The sequence below is a fragment of the Bacillus rossius genome, chromosome 3, assembly GCF_032445375.1.
Source record: "Bacillus rossius redtenbacheri isolate Brsri chromosome 3, Brsri_v3, whole genome shotgun sequence".
Classification (NCBI taxonomy): Eukaryota; Metazoa; Arthropoda; class Insecta; order Phasmatodea; family Bacillidae; genus Bacillus; species Bacillus rossius.
In genome coordinates this window covers 84,324,546-84,347,575 of record NC_086332.1, presented here as the reverse complement: position 1 = coordinate 84,347,575, position 23,030 = coordinate 84,324,546, and the positions used below count along the sequence as shown (strand labels likewise).

At 36.4% G+C, this 23,030-nt stretch overlaps 1 protein-coding gene across 1 annotated transcript in view; it reads right to left on the bottom strand.

Moving 5' to 3' along the window:
- Window positions 1–19,772, bottom strand: part of LOC134531335 (sialin-like) — a 40,837-nt gene extending 21,065 nt beyond the window's left edge. Inside the window, exons 1-5 of the mRNA XM_063367031.1 lie at window positions 19,625–19,772; window positions 17,185–17,260; window positions 16,326–16,509; window positions 10,504–10,772; window positions 5,312–5,520 (exon numbers count right to left, since the gene is read on the bottom strand). Coding sequence (XP_063223101.1) covers window positions 5,312–5,520; window positions 10,504–10,772; window positions 16,326–16,509; window positions 17,185–17,260; window positions 19,625–19,772 — 886 coding nt within the window. The remainder of the gene's footprint in view (window positions 1–5,311; window positions 5,521–10,503; window positions 10,773–16,325; window positions 16,510–17,184; window positions 17,261–19,624) is intronic.
- Window positions 19,773–23,030: the final 3,258 nt, after the last annotated feature.

Sequence of the window (23,030 nt, the reverse complement as noted above, 5' to 3'; positions counted from 1 at the left end):
GGAGGGTAACACAATATTTCACAGTACTTCTTTACTTGACGTACATTTTATTTCCGGCATAACAATTCTTTGATAGTTATATTTTTTTATTTACATTAGAGATAAAGGTTTGGTTATGTACGGTCAGTTACATTAAGAATGCTGTTGTCTTAAGGTTCGATGAAAAGGAAAAATTGGTGGGTTACATGGAAATTAAAAATTGTCGGGTTGGGTGAAATCTTCTATTTTCTAGCGTAAGCATTTTATTTCACCTAACTTAAGCATTTTTCCGTTATGTCTAGCATAAAACAATAGCATTCAAATGTAACTGACACTGACTGTACCTAATCAAACTCTTCACTTTAAATACATTAATAAACATGCCACTTAGCAATCAACATCACTTTTACATAAAAAAAAGTTCTTTAATTAATGAAGTACTCTAAATATTGCAATGTCCTTTCACCAGCACATTAAACATTTCTGAGAATTTTTTAAAACTTTTATGCTGAAAGTTTCATTCATGAAATTTTACCCCTGTAAATTATGTTTTATGACAAAATTGTAATCATTTAACAATGTATAAATATATATTTTTAGGTACCAGAAATGGGCTGGCATTGCAAAGAATCCTATACTTGATGTACAAAGTATGACATCTTCGTACCTTTGTGGGAACCACTTTGCAAGGAATCAGTTTCGAGACGAGAACCAGACAACTCTGATTTTTGGAGCAGTACCTGTAGCAAAGGACAATTCTGGCTACTTGGATGATGATTTTCTCCCTGCAAATAGTGTCGTCTCTGACTCGTGGAAACATTCAACGCCAAGAAACAAGCAAAGTTGTGCTACAAAATTGAAGTGAAAGGTTGGTTATGTTAGGTCAGCTACATTTTAAATGCTTTGGCATTGTGATAGGAAAACAATATTGGCCAAAAATGGCATTCTTTATGGGTTACAGTCTTAATTTCAAAATGCCATTTTAAAATTTTATTTATTTTTAGAAAAGCCACATTTGTAATGTTTTAGCAATTCCAAACATATATTATGTGTTGACCAAAGATTAGTGTTGTCTAAAACAAGTACTAAATCCTTACAATCATTTCTGCTGCCACCAGCTGATTAAAAGACATGGTTTACGTTAATGATATTAGTTACGATTCTCACAAAGTAATTTAGAGTTGATGGAGGTTTTGCATTTCAAGTCTTATCTTCTTTTACTTTATTATTATTTAATAATTTTCACATCATAAACTTAAGCACTGTTCACAAGGATTGATATTTAATTTTTTGTGTCTCTTATGTGATTATTTAAAGATGCTGAACAGCAATGATGGGTATTGTAAATTATAATTAAAATATTACAGCAGTGCAATGTACGTGATAACTCAGAAGTCATAATCACAATGAAGAGTTAATTTAATTTTACTAGGCGTATGAAAACTTAATACTTTGAAAAAATTTACAGTAGATGGGAATTGTACAAATTGAATACCTATGTAACATCCCACAATATTATAGTGAAACACTTATTAATCCTATGTTGCAAAAACTCATTTTTTTATCTGCTTTTATAGAATTTTAGAACATGAGAATCATAATTCTATGTTTTGTGTGTGAAATAGGTTAGGAAAGATTCGCGTTTTAAATTGTTTTTAAATGTTTTAGCATTAAAAATCTATTTGTAAAGCAGGGGTTATATTAGTGATTAGAAGCCATCACACCATACATTTGCCATTGCTTCAAATGATATATGTGTGTGTGAGAAAAAACATGTTTTTTATAATAATTTAGTAATAACAGAATGGTGGATACTTTAGACTTTAGAGCTATAAATGAAATAACCATATACTAGTGCTTTTGAAGCAGCTAGTTTGATTTAGTAATACTTCTTCAAATTGTTATTTGAATGCAAAGAATTTGCATACCCTTGTATTTTGGCTGTTTTTGTTATGTTTATGCACATTGTATTTTTATTTTTTTAGAATACCTACATTTATATTTCTACTATATCATGTAAACCAGGATGAGTAACAAGGTATTTCAGCACTGTCGCTGATGGGATTATTATGTTATTAGCCGATGTCAGGGTCTGCACTAAATGATGCTTCCAAATGTAGCCAATAAGCACACATGATAAATAAACTTAAAGTATCCAATATAACCACAAACACAGATTGCCATAATGTATCTAGTCATTATTTTTGAAAACATTATTGTGGTGGGACAGAACAAACAAATGCCTGTCTTTACAAGTTGTTCTTACTTTAGTTACCATCCTTGATACCACTATTTTAATTTGAATGAAAACAATGTTTGAATAAAACTATACATTTTTTTTATTACCTACCATCAGAATTCAGGATGCACCTGCAGGCACTCAGTTTTTGATTTTGGTTTTGTTTGAGGAATTAACTCAGAACCAATTTATATATACATATATTTTTTAATGTATACTTGTAAGAACCATGTATTATATCACTTGCTATATATCATTATACCATTCTTGTTGAATAAGTCATGCCTAGGAAAACTAACTCTATATCTATTATGAGAGTGTATAACATACCTGTTTAGGGAGTGTTTAGCAATAAACACTCAGCAATGCTACTTCCCTGTTAATTTAGTGGGTAATTTTCTAGAGTAGGTGCTCAACCTAGGAAAAATATTGAAAATTCTGAAAATGGTGTTTTTGTTAACAACTAATGTTCCTTAAGATATTCTGAATCAGGTGTTCTCAAATTTTAAATAGGATACGCAAGAAAGTAATATTGGAGACTGGAGAGAATTATGAAGTCCGAGTAAATTGTGGTGTTAAACATGCACAAATGTTTCTTTTGTATTTTCTTTCCCTTAGCAAATGATAAAGCTGTAAATAAATAAAGATTCAAAACTTGTGTTTTTTATTCAATTTAAGTTGTAATAAAAATTGAACGCATTGCTCTTATATTTTTAATTTGTCCAATTTTGAAGATGCAATACATTGACAACATATTCCTGTGATTCATCTGTTTGCCTAGCATAGAAACAATGGACTTGATACTGGTATATTTTTATCAGTGCTTTCATTTTGTAAAAACAAATTTCCATATGATTTAACCTAGTTATAACCCAGTAATACACAATTTTTTGTTTTTCACAACAATTAATGTAAAGTTTTAATTCAAAATCTTAATTTTTTATGAGGTAAGCTAATAGTAGGTGGCAATTTTTTTATTTGATATTTTTTTCATTTGGTTTATTTACTGTAATTAAAAAGAGTATATATTATAAATTTATAAATTGAATTAAATGTATGTGTGTATACACATTTTTATATCCCACACAGACTGTGTTACAAAGCAAAACTTTTAGAGGAAATAAAACTAACAATTTTACTTTTACAGTTGAATATTCATATAAATAACTATACAAATAGTTCTACTTGTAGAATTGCTTGTTTAGTTTCCTTTGTAAAAGATATTCATCTGTCAAAGTAAATATGTTAGTTGAAATATTTCCATAAAAATTTTTTTAAATAGACCACACATATGTCCACATTCAAATTTCCCGCCGCCGGTTTTTTTTTGTTAGTTCCGCGAGTGACAACTTGGAGCGCTAGGGTATAACTAGTAGCATAATAAATAGCATTGAGTTTCCCATCTTTCCGTAGGTGGATAATCTTTGGTTAGTTCGCCTTCGCCTCTCGCCCGGGCCAGTCGGGGCCCTTCAATCTCCCTGCGGCATTGACCACGTTACAGCAACAGCGAAAGTTCTTCTCAATCCTTTTCCATCGGCTCCGCGGTTAGCTTCCTACGGCTGGCTTTAACTCACCAGCCACGTAACTCAATAGAGGGTGACCACACGAGGGACATTTCGATTTGTTATGTAATTACTTTGTGTTTTATTGTCTGGGCGCGGGTTGCGACCCATAACTCATGTAACGGACTGTACTCGACAAGAGTTATTCAGCTTCGCCCGAACAGGGCCGCCATTTAGGTGAAATGTGCACCCTCTCCATCTTCGGTTAATGCTCACGGACGTTTGGACCCCGCCTTTTGTTTCGTCCACGTGAAGTCATACAAATTTAAGGCCGTATATAATAAGTAAGTGTACAATGCAATTCGTAATAAATTTCCCACGTGTTAAGTGGTTTCTTTGTAATTTCGCTACGCCGAGAATCAGGGTTCTTTGTCTTTGTTCCGTGTACGTGACCGTTGCGGGATGGCCACGCCACGCGTGTATAACAGGGTAACCGTTAGACATGTTTGTAAACCGTGTAGCATCTGTCTATGTTTAAATTCAATTGAAAGTAGTAAAAGTGCCTGCTCATCTCTAGTAATTAATCTACAGCATAACTCCGTAAGCGTAGTTACAACCATGCGACTAGTAAGACTTGCCGCCTCAAGCTTAGTCTCCAGACATAACAAAAGCCGTGTCGTCAGCAGCGCCGTGTACGAGTGATAAAAGCAGTCACGCCAGAGTTACCGTATTTCTATTTCAAGTTAGCCACATTAGCTTAGAATAGCGTCCCTGGCCGCTACCTCTGATTGTTCATCACCCTCCGTCTGCCGGCCTCGTGGCACGTCGCATCCTGGGACATGTCTCTGCTTGATCGGCGGACTAGCTTTCAGGACCGCTAGTTGGCGCCCTAACATCACCACTATCATCGCCAACCAACGGCAGAGGGCGGCAGGTCATCAGTTTATATTGCAGATTCAATGCAGTTAACGAGGATAATCTAAATTACATAGCTAGATTTAAAAAAAACCTATTTCTAGGTTGGGTTTCAATAGAAAATGACATTGTACCAGTGCAAAACAAGACAATTAGTGCTGATAATATATAAATATTTCAGAATACAGAAATAAATAAAATAAAAAAAAAACAATTTTTTTTGTAACTTAGCAAATGCTTTTTTTTTAAATCAATGTACATATAATATAAACCAAATAAAATTGGCATCGCAAACTGCTCAACCTTGTGGTAATGTTATGTACAATTATAAACAAGAGTCATACTAAAAATGATTATTTTTTTAAATCTACAAATCGTGAAAGTGGAGGCTCTAGGAGAATGAAGTGCTAAATAACTTACGTGAAAACTTTAGTAAGTCGGCTACATTAATAATTTGAAAAATCTGTGTTTCACTATTTATATATTTATAAAAAATGTTGTTTCTTAATCCCTTTAAAACCTTTCACTTTTGTTATAGTATTTGTCTTTTTAATCAGGAGCCTCTACTTTCTAAGTTTAGTACCTATACTGTCTTCAAGTGCTCTCATCCCACCCCCTTCTCCAAAGAGATTTCAAATAAGAAAGCCCTCCACTGAGCAAAGACAGCGAGAAGTACCTGTCATGTAGAAGATGTACTGCCAACCCAAGGAGCTGGCCACGTACCCCGACGTGGCCATGGACACGAAGATGCCGAGCGTGGAGCCCGTCATGAGCACTCCCACCAGGAGGTTCCTCTCGGGCGTCGGGAACCACTGCGCGATCAGGATCTCCAGGCCAGGGTGCGTGAGTCCCTGCCAGCACGGGTATGTAGAGGGGTTTCTTCTTCTTTCAGGCAGTAGGATGGTCCGGTTTTACTCAGTGGGCCAATTAATAAACCATTAATCATAATTAGTGACTACCCTTTCACACCCTCCAGCCACCAGTCGATTAAGAACCCATTAATCTCAATTACTCCTAATTGGCGGATGCATGACTCAACCCCTACCTACTCCCAACCATGATTCCCTACTATGCCTATCTGCCCCCTCCACACCTGTCACTAGTATCAATTAAGATCCATTAAATCCAATTATTGATCCCATCAATCCCACTTAATACTTTGTTTAACTCACCACCCCCTTTCCTCCCATACTCCTTATGTCTAACCACCCTAGCCCTCTGCCCCAAACACCCTCTCCAACAGCCAGACAACTCTGTCAAGAATTGATTTTTTTTTATTAAGACTATTTTCTTGGGGGTGGTTACTGATTGGTGTTTGTAGGGTGGTCAACTCCAACCCCAAAACTCCCCCAGCCCTCTGCCACCCAACTTAGTTGTAAACTAAGTTGGTAGATGTCATCCATGTTGATTCTGAAGTTCTCTGCCAGGAACGCTGATGTCCTCGTGATGATGTCACAGCAGGTTGAAGTTGTAACCGTTGGATGGCGCCACTGCTGTCGTTGATTTTCATATTTTTTTTTATTAAAATGTTATTGTGGCGGGTGGCTTTTTAACCGCGAGAACAGTATGATCTCTGGCTCGTGTGTAATTCCCTCTGACCACTAGACCATGACCATAATTGAGAATGAGAGGATGAAATAAGGTATACATGGTGCGTGAAGGATGAGGTGGGGTAAAGAGCGGGGTAGGAGAGTGTTGGCCAACGTCTTGGTCAACATCTTGGAGGAAGCTAAGAATATATCAATCTAAGACAGTAATGCCTCTTGAGCTATAAAAGAGTAGCGATGGAGTGAGGGTGATGAAATGTGTTACGGCCATCTCGGCCGATGACTCTGTCGAAGATTGTGTAGGCACTTAGGTTCAGATCTCGTTGTTCCGGCGCAGGTATCGTGTTGCCTTAAGCAGTAGTTTAAAATTGAATATGTTTCTTGCAAACTGAAAATAAAGAGTTTATTATGAAATAAAAAACACACACTAGTCGTGTAAGTCTAAGCTGTGTGTAATTTTGTGTTAATATTACATTATAAACAAATATGATTAAGTAGTCATAATTTCAGACCTTTGGATGTGTTCCCTCATTGCAAGAGAAGAGACCAAATTCAACATGTAAATAAAACATTATGCAAATTTTTCAAAATAAAAGACATGAAGTCTAATCGTGTTAATCTAAGCCATGATTATTTTCCATAAAATATTACTTTTGAATAAAAATAAATATGATTAGCAATTTTTTAAGTATTGGATATGCTGCCTCCATATGTCATCACGGGAGCAGACACCAAATCCAACACCATTAATATATGCAAATTTTTAATATTGTTACGATTTATAATATGTGGGGGGAAAACTACTGGGTTCGTAAGGGATAGCCCAATTAATTTTTTTTCGTAGTTTTATTGATCAATAATATTTAGATAAATAATAAATCATTGTAATTAAATATTTCTAATCACCAAATTACTCGCACGTTAAAATGTTTATTTTGAAGTCACTCAGTGTCTGTCAAGTTACACAGTTCACACTCCTCACTGGGCCGCACTTCTCGCGGGACTCTGTCGCGGAACTCTCGCCGCACTCGCAGCACTCACCGGTCCTCATCGTCGCGAGAATCTGTCACCCCAAAAACACCGTCGCCGATTTCTCGCCGTACCCGCGGCACTCTCGCCACTCACCGTCACCTCAAAATTTTCCGCGGAGGCCGGCGTACCTGCTTAGGTAGTCTGTGACGCCCTTCCAGAACTGACTGAACACAATTCTGTCCAGCTCCGAACTAAATGAGATTAATTTTTTTCCTTTCCCACATATAAAACTATTATAATAAGTATACAAGAGAAATTGCGTTTGATTAAACTTAGTAAACTTGTGATACATACCTAATCATTAAATAACATGCATTTAAATCATCGAGATAGTCCACGTCCACAGTAATAAATGTGTTCAATTTAATATTTCAAATTTCCAACGAGTCATACTTTTAAATAGGTTATTTTAATTTTAAAATATTACTTTCTTGTTTAACTTATTATACCTTTTTAAGTGATTGTAAAAAAAACATTGTTTTTGAGGTCATACCATGGAAACAAGCAGAGTTTAAGATAACTGAAGTCCCCATCATTAACTAAAACCCTAAGTGAAAGAAAAACACATCGCATTCCTATAAATTGTTCGTTTGAACATCAATAATATATGTACATTCACTTAATTGTAAGAATATTTCAGTAAAAATTTTATTATAAATTTATAAATATATATTACTTGATTTTTATTGTTTTATTTTAATTAAAGCTTAAAAGTTTTTGTAGACCTAATTAGTATGAAATAACGGAATAAACGGGCAGAAATATATATTAAATTTATAACAGTAATTAGATAAATAATAACCACTAACAATAACATTTTTGTATAAGGTACAGGATACATAATGCAATAAAGAAGTATATAAAAATTAAAACATGCAATGTAATGACAAGATTTGACCCACGTCTTATAATAGGGTAGGCCTCAAGTTTCGTTCGTAGTCACCATGCCCTTTACCGTTATGCTACTGACACATGTAATTTACATCATCGAGACGTTACAACATAAATGTATTAAAGCTAGTTTAATCAAGAAATCTTAAAGTTGTGATTATTTCCATTTTTAAATTATTTAAGTTTACAAAATATATTCCAGGGTAGTTTCACAATAACAAAGTTTAATATGACACAATATTTTTGGCACGTATCCCGATGTCCACAAACGCGAACATCCGCAGGTGCTAGCTGTAACACGCCTGAGTCCTCCATCTTGACAGCTTCGGTTCGTGGGTAAAGCAGAAAAGAATCCGCTATTTCCCAGCATCCAGCACTAGTCTTACCGCCTGGTAGTCCGCAGTGCTCGGAGGCTACGACAAGTAGGCGGGAGTCTTGATGTCGCCTGCCCATGTTTTAGTAATGTGAGAATACGGATATTGACGGAAGGTGGGTAGCGTGAGCGGGAGTCACGAGACGAGGCTAGTGCATGTGAGAACCGTGTCCTTTCATTAGCATAGCACCTGTAACGTGAATTGATTGTCATTCTATTAAAGAAACCTTTTGTAATAACGGTATAATCAACTATTGTTCTGATTGTTAATTTGATGTACATGCAATTGTATTAGTAAAACTATCGTCGCAATTTAAGCTCCTGGTTGGCTTAAAAATTTTGTTTTAAAGAGTTTAACTACAAAATTTTCTGTGTAGAGGGGGGGGGGGGGGTTGTCACACTCCCCTCGGTAAGGGTAATCTACAAAATATTAGAGCCCTGCAAAATTAAATGGCCGAGGGTCCCGCTAAGTATAGTGTCACCACTGACAATTGGCTCGCCGTGTTTAGACGTGACTGTCACGGTCGAACATTGACTGCAGCAGAATCTTTTACAATAGAATGAGCTGATCTCCGTAGCGCAGTCGGATGCACGCCGGTTTCCGGTGCGAGGAGTTCTGGGTTTGAGTCCCGTGTAAGGCATGGGTGTAGAATTTATACTGCTTGAAGATTATTTTCGTCTCAAAGCTAAACGAGCAGCTACACCTGTGTCTGGTTTCTCCGACACCAAACTTTAACGGAATGCATAAAATATTATTTTAAAGTTTAATTTCAAATGCGTGGCAACCACACAAAAACTTAATACTTAAAAACTGCGCCATTGCACAGCTTTTGAGTTGTACATACTCAACTTGTTTAACTTTTAGTTCTATATTTTTTTTTGCAAACTGGGCATCATATAGGCTCTATTTTTTGTAGTAATTTCTTTATATTTAACTTATATATTTGTATTTAAGGTAAGGTGCCTTAGTCTTAAAGTTGTTTAAACAGACTGTAACTATCAATTAATGCAAAGTTGTGAATTTGGCTACTAACATAAAACGTAAATAATGATTGTAAATTAACGTAAATAATTATCACTCAATAAAGCTTACTTCTCTCGGACCAAGGGGTGGCCACGTCTGCATGATTACATGGTAAGTGTGTGAAACCTTATTTTCCCTTCAGCCCATTGTGTCATATTGGTTAGACGCCCAAAACATTAACTAAAGTGTAGTGTTTGCATTGTGGAAACAGTTTTAAACGAATCTTTCTTATGAAATTGAAGGTTTTTAACAAGGAAGCTTTTAGTTCATACTTGTCAAAAAACATCATCAGACGTTATCAAGCACCATTCTTGCCATTATGGGCTGAAAAATATGGCGATGGCGAGGTTAAAAAGTGACTTCAACTATACGTCACAGCATGCCCTCTCCTGGCAATCCCCAACTCTGTGTCTCGTATAAGAATTTAAAATTAATAATTCATTATTTTAATGACGTAGATAAAAATACATTGAATTGCCCTCTCCTGGCAATCCCCAACTCTGTGTCTCGTATAAGAATTTAAAATTAATAATTCCTTATTTTAATGACGTAGATAAAAATACATTGAATTTTAGTGATATTCGTAATCTTTTCTACAGTACGTGATTGGGACTCAAGTGATTTTCAGACTTAATAGACATCCTGTAAAATGCAGTCCATCGTGGCGAAGCAGAGGTGGATCCAGCGACATCTAGGAACTAGAACATTTCGCGGGTTAAAATTCATCCAGGATAGACTCCACAGTTCTCTGCATACTCGCGTAAAGTGTCGCTTGTTCATTGGTTGCTGACATATCTCAAGTTTATACTTTTTTGACTTAAGGTTTCTTAATTTCCTCTACATAAATAATGAGTATCGAGACCCGGAAATTTTGCGTATCCGTTTGGCCACAGGAGAGAATTCAAAAAGCCTTACGTGATCTACACTAATACGTTATTACAAATTTTCAGGGACTGGATGACCATCAGGGTACAGGTTGCGCCCAGCCCAGCTGCCCGCACGTGTGACACGGGAGACGGGAGAGCGCGCTCACCTCGCTGAGCCCCACGACGACGCGGGCGGCCACCAGCAGGTGCACGTGCGCGGCGGCCAGCAGCGGGGTGAGCGCCGTGGCAACAGCCGTCACGAGCATGCCGGCGCCGTACGTGCGGTGGCCGCCGAACCTGATGGCCAGCCAGCCGCCGGGCACCTGCGTCGCGGCGTAGCCGTAGAAGAAGGCGCTGAGCACGTGGCCGCGCGTCGCCGCGTCCCAGTCGAAGTCCCTCCTCGCCTGCGGACAATGCCCCGCGCAGCCCCTCAGCCAGCTCCTGCATTGCGTGGCCAGGCGGGCCAGTTCTTTACGAACATGAACATTTTACAACGGTTTCAGATAAAGCGAACCATTCTCAGACGAAAGTTCGTCTTGGCGAAATCGCGTAAAACACATAGTTTTGCCAGACATCAAATTTTTTGATATGGTCCATTTTCACGAAACTAAAATTAATTAACATTTTACGTCGTTTTTAGATAAAGTGGACCTTTCTAAGACGAAAGTGCGTTTTGGTAAAATTGCGTAAAACATATAATTTGGTCAGTCATCTAGTTTGAAACGGTACATTTTATATATTTTTTTAAAAAAGATAATTTTACATAAAAAAGTTTTCAAAGGAAAAAAAAACTACAGAAGTATTTACGATAGTCGGCTTGCACAGTTGTGACTTGAGGCAAAGTAAAGTATTCCCACATTCGATAAATCTGCAAAGCTTTTGCTTAGACTTTACTTGCCCGACTCTGCAAATCTGCAAGTGGCCCTAGGCGTCACGATTATGTTTAGTTAAACAAACTCCTACTACCCACTAACATTCGCCGCTGGCGTATTACGATTTTATTGAAATAACTATCTGATAAACTGCGGCTTCACTCGCGAAATTTCAGGGTATTTCTGATATCTTACCATTGAAAGAAAAGTATGTGATTTATTCCAAAAATGTTTACTAAAGAAATAGACAAAATACATTTGTTAGGTCCATAAAAGATTTCATTCTTAAAAAATCGTTTAACAAAGATAATTTTAAAGTGATTATGCGTAGGCTTTTTTTTATATTAAGTATATGATTTTAAAATTTCTGTTTTGGTGTTCTAGAATTTTTACCTTGATGGAATAACACTTAATTCCTTTTCTTTTCATAGGGTAGACAAATTTAAAAATTGTTGATCACGCAGCTATTTCATTTTAACTACGTTTATGATATTTTTTAAACTAAAACATTCATTTACTATGTTTAAAGCTTTGCTGAGAATAATTAAACAATTTAACGTTATTACATACCTATACTACCTACCAATTATATAAGGATATTTGATACAATCGCATCCTTATTCGAAATGTAGAATACAGATATCCAATATCTTATACAACGTATTAGTTGATTCTTAGATTGCTTAGTTTTACGTAAAAAAAATACCCAAACATTTTACCCCTCTCCTCTTTTTCCACACGGATACCAATGTAAAAATTCAGAAATAAGTAAATATGGCAATATCCGCTAGCAAAACAAAAAACAAACTCATCCCGATTTTTTTACTTTTACAGCAGATGTAAACTCTAAAATAATTACAATAAACTTATATTTATATTGAGTTCAAATTTATCTTGCCAATACTGATTTAATAGATTACATAACTTTTTATTTTTTAAAATAATGCTGACCCTTGTTACAACATTAGACGTGATATTTCGGAGAACGTTGAATAAGAAAAGGTAGCGTAAAGTATTTTTATTTATAATCTCCAATGTCTTAAATTAAGATGTTTTTGATCAGAAGAAATTGTTTTTAACGTTAAACCATATTTACAATATTTCACATTTTAAAAGGTAGACTTCAGAAAATTGCAAAAAAGAGTTGTTAGATTTCGCATGGGTAATTATTTTACCCCATAGCTTAAATCCTATTTATTAGCTTCAGAGATACGACTTTTATAATAATAAAATTTACCGCCTTTTTACCTCTTTTGCGATCAAATGTATAAAAATAGCAAAGGTTAAAATATGATTTTAAATAATATTTTTTACGTTAAACTAGCTCAGTTTTTAACCTTCATCTTAATTTTCTTGACTATATGATTTATTTTAATAATTTAACGTGCCCCAGTTTCACTGCCTTTGGAGTCAAATATCGAAAAGTGGTAAGTGCTCTGCGTAATAAATTATTTACGTTATTCGTGGTAAGTTTCTTACATCTAGCTTTATTTGCCACGGGGATATGAATTTTTTTATGATAAAGCAAAACTTACTCCCGTTTCACAACCTTGAAAGAAGAAACCCAGAAAAAAGAAACAAAAATACAATTCATAACTCGATGTGCTTGTTGTTTATTCTTAATTTCTAACCCTTAGAACTAGTAGATTCTGAAATATGCATTTTTTTCTTTAAACCAAACGTAAAACCTTTACAATACTTAGAGGCTAAATCTTGCAAATAAGTAAATTAATAAGTTTTAGTTTATTACATTTACTATTTAATTTATGTCTTTCTTAATAAGTTGTTATGGTAGGATACCCCTACCTAACGATTTTTCCCCTAAACGGCAGGACATCTGCGAAACTGTCAAGTCAAGAGAGTAGTATAACACTCAGTTATTGACAACTCCTATATCTACAAGAGAATCGCTGGTGGCCACGTGCTTAGTAACAGATATGCGAACGGCTATTGGGCGCTGATGAGGTCAACCGCGAGGTCCGCGATTGGATACGAATGATGTCATTTTCATTTCCCCGAGTATAAGTAGGCGAAAGCTTATACCACCGCTCCGAAGATACAAACACGTCACGCTGCCACAATCCGCTCCGTCACACGACAACACCACGACGCCCGAGGACGAGTCGGGACTTAGAAGATTCCGGGACCGCCGCGAAACAAGAACAACTACGAGGGAGGGCCGAGATGTGGAAGCGTGCTGGGCCCATAACCCAGAGGTCCGTGGATCGAAACCACGCTCTGCTACCAACCCTTCCTTGGAAAATTTGTGACTAATTACATGGATGATGTAATTATTTACAGGCGTACACAGGAGGAACATATGAGACATGTGAGGATAGTACTAGAGGCCTTGCGTGAATCAGGGCTAACTGTAAATCCCAACAAAGTTTCCAAGACACGATTTTTAGAAATAAATTAAATCTTGCCCCTTTTCACCTCCATTAAAAGACAAATTTTAATAAACGAAAATAAAAAGAAAACAGCAATACGTAACTCTAGATGCAAGTTTTATTTAGTTTCTTACATCTATTTCGAACTGAATTGGAAGTGTTATTTTTATTTGTTTTAAATGACACCTACCCACCCACCCCTTTTACTAATCTTAGAGTTCAAATTTCGCAAAATGGTAACATTGTGGTTGGTAGTTTTCGTATGTTTATTTTGGTACCCATTTTTTATTATACTTATTTAAATTCTAAGTTGAAATAATTTGTCTTCAAACCATATTCACCCTTTTTTTCACCCCTTAGGGCTAGAATTTCGCAAAATGGTAAAATTATGGTTGATAGCTTTCGTGTGTTTATTATTGGTCCCTAGTATATTTTGTTATGCTTGGTTAGTTTTGGAGACATAATTATCTTCAAATCATTTTACCTCTTTTTCACCCCTTAGGGGTTTAATTTTGCAAAATAGTAAAATTTTGGTAAATAGTTTTCGTATATTTATTATTGGTACCCAAAATAATTGACTATGTTTAATTTAATTCGGAGATATAATTATTAATCTTAAAACCATGCTTACTTTTTCATCCCTTAGGGGTTTCGGTTTTGCAAAATGTAAACATTTTGACTGGTAATGGTACCCTAATTCATTTATTACACTTAATTAAATCCGGAGATATAATTATTACTCTTAAAAACATACTTATCACTTTTTCAGCCCTTAGGGGTTGATTTTGCAAAATTAAAAAAAAATGTGTTTCGTATTTTTCTAATGTTTATTATTGGCAATCAAAATAATTTATCACGCTTAATCAAATTTGGAGATATAATAATTAATCTTATAAACATACCCCTTATTTTTACCTCTTAGGGGTTTAATTTCTCAAATTATAAAAATTGTGGTTGGTAGTTTTCATATGTTAATTATTGGCACCCAATATATTTTTTTAGCTTTATTAGTTTCATAGATATAATTAAGAATCTTAAAACAATATTTACACATTTTTCACCGCCTTAGGTGTAGAATTCTGTAATTATATCTAGCCTATTTTTTACGTTAGCCAAAGAGCTTTCTTTAAAAAAATCATAATCCCTCAAGTAATTTTTGAGTAATGCTGGAACAAACACAGACAAAAATTTTGAAAACAATATTTTTGAGCTCTCAATAATGTAAATAGCCAATTGACATTTTTTTATAGTTTCTTCTAGTGTACAGCCTTTTTGCCTCGAACAGTTTTATTATTTGTACAGATTTCTCTAATACGGGAGAAATATGTGATTTTAAAAGCAGATTATTATTTTACATGTTCAAATAAACGAAATTAGGTACTGTCCTTAACCCTTCCGTTTTAGAGAAATGCTGGTGTTAAATTCAGAACAAAGAAACTTCAACGGCTGGGAGATGTGCACTACGCACAAAATCCAGTATGCTAGGGCTGTTGCAAATCAGAGGCACTAGTTGTTAAGTGATTACACTTCTATGAAGATATTTGGAGGTAAATATGTCATTATTAATAAAATTAGTCAACTGCAGACGGAACTAAATGCACAAAAACGTGAATTCTAATCGCGATGTCAAGCACCACAAATGAGATAAATGATCTGTAAGGGAAATGTTTTCTGTTGCTTAGCTACATGCTTTCGTTGATTAGCTTCTTTTCCTTCGCTGCTCCAGAAACTAGTTGCATGTCTGCAAATTCTGGCCACGAGAAACGTTCTATCATGTTTGTTCACAGCAGGCACTTTCCTAACATAAACAGAACCATTGAGTCATGCCACCGCTGCGACACACGTACGTGTTCCGGCAGTGAATGGAGCGCCCTATTCACAGCGTTGTGTTCTAGTGGCGTGGTGTGCCTAACTTACAGACTTCAAACTTCAAACAACATTATATGATTTTACGTGTTAAGTTTTGTAGAATGTGGCATGGGAAATTAATACTATCCTTTAATTATTTAATTTTCTTTTAGAAAAAGTTATTTCTTAAGACGTGGCCTTTTATTTATCATGTGATTAATGTCACGTGTGGTTTGTTTAGTATTCACATATTTATGCATTAAGTTCCACATGCAGTTGTTTTAGTTTCATTATAAATTATATTTTATATTATAAATTACTTTTTTTTCCCTCCGAAATAACTTCATAGACGTAAACTTCACCAAACAATAAGTGTCACTGAATTAATATTGTAGTAACTCTAGCATGCTGAGTGTTGTGCGTTGTAATAAATTGTTCTAAATATAATAAGGCTAAAAAAGTGTCCTTTTTGTAAGTTTTGACTTGCAAATTATTAATCTGACTTTAAAAACTACTTAATTCGTCAGTGTTACAAAAAAAAGTATTATTTGATGTTAAAGATAGGGTGAATTTTGTAGTGCCTGTTTAAACGGTTGGCCATATATATGATACCGTAAATGATGGATAAAATAAGTTACTATGTTTATATTGTCTAAATATTATAACCAAACCTAAAACAGTAGGTTGTATAAGTCCCCATTATTTTTGTGAATTTGTGTAATGAATTTATGGCCGAAAAATGTCTTAAAATATAAATTTAAATACAAAATACAACGTGATTCAAATCATTATTTTAATTGATGGAGATGTTGTTTTAAAACTGTTTCTAAACTACATAATAACTCACAAGTATCACTGTTCCATTACTCAGTGTAACACGGCGGTCTGATGTCATTGCCACGATCGCCACACTGAGGTTTGAACGCAGCATTGAAACATTCATGAGGCCAAAAACTGCTAAAAGGCAGAAGACATCCCTTCTTCTGCGCCATATCATCCAACGAGGACCAATATTGTCTGTGGATTTGTATCTGGAAACGAAATCATATTTCAGCTGTACGAATTATATGCAGTAAGCTAGGTGTACACAATAAATTATTGCGAATCAGTTATCGCCAATGATGATAAAACCCTGCCATAAAACTCAAGCACCATCTTAAACCAACCTAAGCACCATCTCTTTTTGAAACCAATCTTTTAAAAATCTTCCTGGAAAATCCCGGAAATACAAAAATATAGATATATAACTTTATAGGATTCACCACTCTGAACGGGAGCAGAGTTAAGTGCAACCAATACCTTTGCCTGTGAAAGTAAAATTTATATAAAAAATGATGAAAAATAACAATGAAATGTAGCCTAAAAAACTCTCGAAAATTTACAAAAACATTTACCAAATTGAAAATATTAAAATCAATAGAAATTAAATTAATAAACAATATAAGTTATACAAGGGTAGTTTTATAGCTTTAAAATATCAGAAAAAGTTAAAACACGGTATTTTAAAAATTATTCAGCTATGTAAAAAAATATTAATCTTTAGGACAACTAAAAGAGAAATAACAGACAAAAAGTTTCCTTCTTGTGAATATACAAATTTTATTTCAGTAAAACATATTAACTTAGTACTGTACATAAAATTTTCTTTTTTCCTTTTATTTTCTCCGCTTTACACAGTTAGGTTAACCAAGAGGACCTTCACTGACCTTTCATCCCGAGCACTCGAGTTAAGGCACTCTTCCTCCGCAGGAACCATCTCCATATGAAGGTTACGGCAAGATCCTGAAATCGACAGGGAATTACTCAAGCCTTTTAATTCAATCTGGCATTCAAAATTACAATACACATACTGATATAGTGGACTGAGAATTATTGAAAATTAATTTTGAATTCAGTTCAACCCACAAGTTGCATAATATTAAACTTAAATAATTCTTTAAATTACATTCAGTAACGTTACTGGCAGATCACGAAAGCTGTTCCGTGTCTAAACGTTCTATAATTTTTTTAATAATAGTGGTCTCTGAAATCGGTTTACCTTTTACCTGTTGTATGTTGGTGTAGCAGAGTAAGAAAGGTACAAAATGTGGTTGTGCAATGGTAAACCGTCAGACTCGCATTCGGTTAAGAAAATCTGAACTCTAATCCATATTCAGCCAAACCTATTTTATGTTTTCTAAGATTTCCTAAAATCCCTACAGACACATGTTGAGATGGTTTCTTACCACAGGCCGTTATCTATTGTTTCCCTACATTCCTACATTGTGTTGTACGTTTCCAACTTAAAAAACCATGATATCGACAAAACGTTTAGTTCCAACTCACTGCATTAAAAAGGTAAACATATGGCTTTACGTCACACCGTTAAGCACACAGGCTTAGTCAACAGGACCTCGAAGAACATAGCGGGTTCCGAACGACTTGTGTATCGACACGGTCATAAGTTTGAGTGATAACGGAAGTAGTGATCGAATGTCATGTGTGCATGGTGCGATGAGGGCGCCCGAGGATAAGGAACTGCTACTGGCACTCACACGGTGTTGTGAGATGCCTACGTTGGAGCGCCCGTCCCTTACTTTCCCTATTCATTCTGCTTTCACGGAGGGCGCTGATGAAGGACCTTCATAAATCACATCAATTATGTTCCATTTAGTCATTTTACTGCATAAGTAGGTATATTTGGTTCCTATGGGGACACAGGCAGCAAGCTGGGTATCCGGGATCCAAGGCGGCCATTTTAGATTACATAATTTACAGCAGTCATCTTGGTTAACGTCATTTCCGGTGCCATCTTTGATTACGTCATTTCCGGAAGCCATCTTGGATGACCTTGACCTTGACCTCGTCGGCCATCTTGAATTATTCAATTTTGTTTTCTATAACCTTCCTCCATTTTGAATAATGACTTCATGTTCGCCATTTTGTTTTCTAGAACTTTCTACCATTTATAAATCGCGAGCCCCACTCATATGCATTGCAATTTTCTTTACGATATCATCATCGAGAGTCCTACTCCTGTGTGTTGCACCTTTCGTTTCAATGGTGCAGCCATGTTGTTTTTGTCTTCTAGATGCAGCTAACTTTATTTCATATTCTGAAGACCACCATCTTGGTTTCATCTGATGGATGTCGCTATCTTTGTTTCTGGTGTTGGTTCCTAAAGAACGTCAGTGTCGCTTTTTCTTATACATTTGGGTCGATTTTTTATATACTTCCAGCATTTTCATGAACCTTATACGCAAATATAAGCTAAGACTTTTAAAAATCCTCAGACTTTTCAAAATCTTATGCCATTTTTGTTTATGTTGATGGTTGTAACATTTTGTCTTAAATAAATTACATTTTTCTTAAAGACATTCCATTTTTTTAAGACATTCCATTTTTTCTTGAAGACATTCCTTCTTTTCTTAAAGACATATAATGTTTTCTTAAAGGCATATAATGTTTTCTTAAAGACATACAATGTTTTCTTAAAGACATACAATTTTTTCTTAAATACATAATAGTGTAACGTGCGTGCTAGTAGGCACGGCCGCGACGCGTGCCAGGTACCTGAGTGGGCCTTCCAGCGAGTCTGGCCAGCGGCTCCGCACGGGCGCTGACATCACGCATACCAAGCGTGCCCGGCCGGATTGCAAGGGTCACTGCTCGACGTTGCGCCTCGGACTATTGCCAATGATACTTTAAGCGGCCTGGGAATTCAGCGGGTTTCCCGAGACCGCTGCGTGGAGTGGCACGACTAAACGTCGCCTTTCTTAACTTTTCGGGCGTCGAGTCGGCCAAGGACGACGCGACACATTACAACCGCTCTCGTCCCTTCAAGAAGGACGCCTCGGGGATATAAGCGACGATGCCGGCCTCCACGGGAATTCTGCGGGTTCGGAGAGTTCCGCGAGTGAAGGGAAGTGCAACACCGACGAAGAGGGCGATAGACCACCTCGAGAGCGGCGCGACGAGGATCGAGACTGTGTGTGTGGACAGGCGTGAGGTAAGGGGCGAATAACTGTCGAGCCTAGCTCCAGTGAGGAGTGCGAACTGGAACTTGACAGACATTGAGTGACTGACGAATAAACTTTTTTTAAGTGTATGTGATTGGTGATCAGACATTTTCAAGTACTTTTATTTATTAGTACGGTAATGCCACACTGGCTCCTGTCACCACCTTTGTTCGGTTGGTTGAAGTGCCAGGCTTGGGATTGGCTGCAGGCTTGAGCGCCGCCATCCTCTGTTTCTTGGTCGGAGGTGGAGCTGGTCTCTTGCACACTTTAGCATGGGCTCTCGTATTGTCAGCCATGGCGTATTCCTTAGCGTAGTTCTCACAAGAATGCAATTTGCGGTTAGGGTTGAGGCCGAGAGCCGACTTCTAATGTCGCCTGGCATGGCTGGAGTTCTCAAATGTTTTGTAACAAAAGTTAAACCCGATGGTAGATGTCGTGTGGTCAGCACTGGTACATAATGCAAGATGCTCCTGTGTCTTGTCGCTGTGAGCAATCATCTTGCCACATAGGTAACACAGTTGGAGGTCGCATTGTAGGTTCTCGACACACTGACGTTTGTGATGGTAATAGTTGTGGCTCAGCGAAAACATAACAAGGCAGAAATAGTAGGTATTTATGTACGGTTGATGCATCACAACAATCGTGAGTCTGAACTCAATGCACGGAACATGCGAAGGAAGCTTGACATACTGACCACTATAACAAAAGAATTAAAAAATATTTATAGCTAGGTTTTACATGAAAATCGTTTATTTACATTACCTCAAACCTACTACATAACTACATAGTCATCAAACCAATCCCCAAGTTAGCATAAGGTAGTATCTGCTTTAAACTCATTTAAATATCACCTAAATGTTAACAAACAACATGATTCATGTTCAGGTGTTCAATACAGCACGCAAGTTGTAGCAGTTCTGTGATGTGTGAAGAGTTATGAAGTAAAAATGTGTTAGCGGCCTGGTAACAAGGATTACCGTAAGATTTCGTAATCTTTGACATCAAAGCTTTGTCTTTGTCTCTAAGCATCTTTTCTAAGTGTCCATTTTTTTTTCAAAATTCGAAGGATATACTAGAAATGGGCTAAAATGTATTCTCACTTTTCACTCTAATGATACTTCCATTGCCTTCAGTCTTCCTTCAACCTTCAACATAATTCATTTCAAAATTTCAAGTTCTTTGTCGAAATCAGGAGAGCTATGAACTTAAAAAACATTCAAGACAAGGAAAATAATTTTCTTCAATCAGCATAATCTTTTTCTTGTATTATAACTACATCATTGTAATTTATCTTGAAAAGAGGATGGCTTTACAAGTCTTGCCATATTTTTTAAAGCTATCTGTCACACTGATCACAACCTAACAATTTATGTAGTCGGCTTTTGAAATTATCATTCTTTCTCAAGGTAAAACTCTTGCCACAAAAACTACACCAGTTGCCTTTTCATAAAGTTAACAGCATCAATCCAGAACTATGTTAGTTTCAACAACAAATTCCATAAGCAACCTAAGAGTTTATAATGAAATACAAACCTTGAAAAGAAATTTAAAATAAACTATTAAAGAAAGTTATTTATGAATTTGAAATAGTATATGGTCTATGTGTTTCTGCTTTTCACCAACATACCTATTTCGTGACATGCTGATTTACGTAAGTGTTTAAGTTTTATTTTTTAAAGTAAACTATTTTTTAAGTACATAATATTAGTCAATCATAAATAAATGTTGCTACAAAATGGCGCCAGCACCCTCTAGCAAACGATGTGTGCACTTCGTGACACTAGCGCTCCTAGTATCAAGTATTGAAAACGAAGATGGTGGCAGTGCGCTCATAGTAGCAAGTATTGAAAAAAAAAAGATGGCAACTTAGCCTCCAAAAGGTGATACTTATATTCGTTCATAACAAAACATAACAAGTCCGATTATGTGTTATTTTTTATATATAAACCTTGTTTGATTCTGTGTGTTAATGTCTCGATGGAAGTGTGGTCAAAGGCATATGTTTTTCATACCACGGGTCAGAGCTGGCATGGTTCGAATCATCCAGCTTTCAATGTATTTTGAATATAAAATTTAATTTAATATTGCTCTATGGAACATAACAACACAGGTAGGTAATGGAACATCGACCTTATGTGCATGAGAGAGAGAGCGATTCTGATGGATCCTAGGAACAAACATCAGAAAAAAAGATGGCAAACATTACTTTTTACAAGATGGCGACTTCCAGCAAAAAAAAAAAAACGAGATAGCGACTGTGATGTCGGAATTCAATATGGTGACGCCTAGTAGACGAAAACATTATGGTGAGCATTATGTAAACCAATATGGCGACCTCCAGCAGACGAAAACAAAAAGGCTGACATGACATCATAATCCAAAATGGCATGGAATGCAAGATGGAATGCAAGATGGCGGAAATTTCTAAATAAAAAAATGGAGGAAGGATCTAGGCGAAAAAATGGTGGCAGTGATGTCATAATTCTAAATGGCGGAATCTAAGATCGCGACCATGGTCAAGGTCACCAAAAATGGCGGGTGGGTTCAAGGTCAAGGTCAAGGGTCACAATGTCATCCAAGCTTGCCACCAGAATCGAAGATGGCTACTGGCAGCTCTGCACCACAATCATGAACCTGTAGCAGGATGCCCTTTTATATACTAATTTATGGTTCCCGCTCAGAACCCCTCGTCACCCTTTGCACGACGAGAAGACTTCGCGCCAGTTTCAAACTTTGCGCGCTTAGAGGCAATACTGCGCTTTATGCACCATCGTGCGTCGCACTTATCATTCTGTCTCGCTAAAACAAAATCACCCTTGACTAGAAGGCCCCTTAATTTCACTGAAATTGCCATATTGTTATTTTTTAAGTTCAAAATAATACAATAATACAAAGAATCATGTCCATGCAGCAAATCACTACAAAATGTAGGTTGTGCATTTTTCCCATCTTATTTACGGTCGTCTCATCAGGGACAGACATCCAGCGCTACTCCTCAGGGCTATTAGGAAGGAATCGGCCACGGCCTGTGGTTAGGCACCGTCCAGCATGCAGGGACGTAACTAGACTAGTTTCCACCCGGGACAAGAACTCATCTGGGCACCCCATTTCAACTAAATCATAACCTTTCCCAACACCTCATGTTGCCATCACATATTAATTTCACTATCCAAGTATTTTTGATTAAACTTTTCATTTTTAATGCATTGCAAGTTGGGCGATTCGCAAAATTGCAGTTTTTTAAATATTTGACGATATACATGTATGTAGGCTATCTTTCAATACAAATAATTCAGTTATCTGTCCTCCAATTTTTTTTTTTAAACACTTCGACATTCAAGTTAATACTTAAATTTATCTGAAAGTTTAGCCACCCCCTCCTCCCAAATGCATGCCATGGGCACAAATTAGACCCTGGAGAGATACAGCAAGATGGCCGGACCCAGTCTCCTTTTAATTGAATTAATCTTAAGGTTCCTCCCACACCAACGTCCCCCCTCCTCTCATACCACGTATCCCACAGCACACACACTCCGGAGCCGACGATGCGTAAA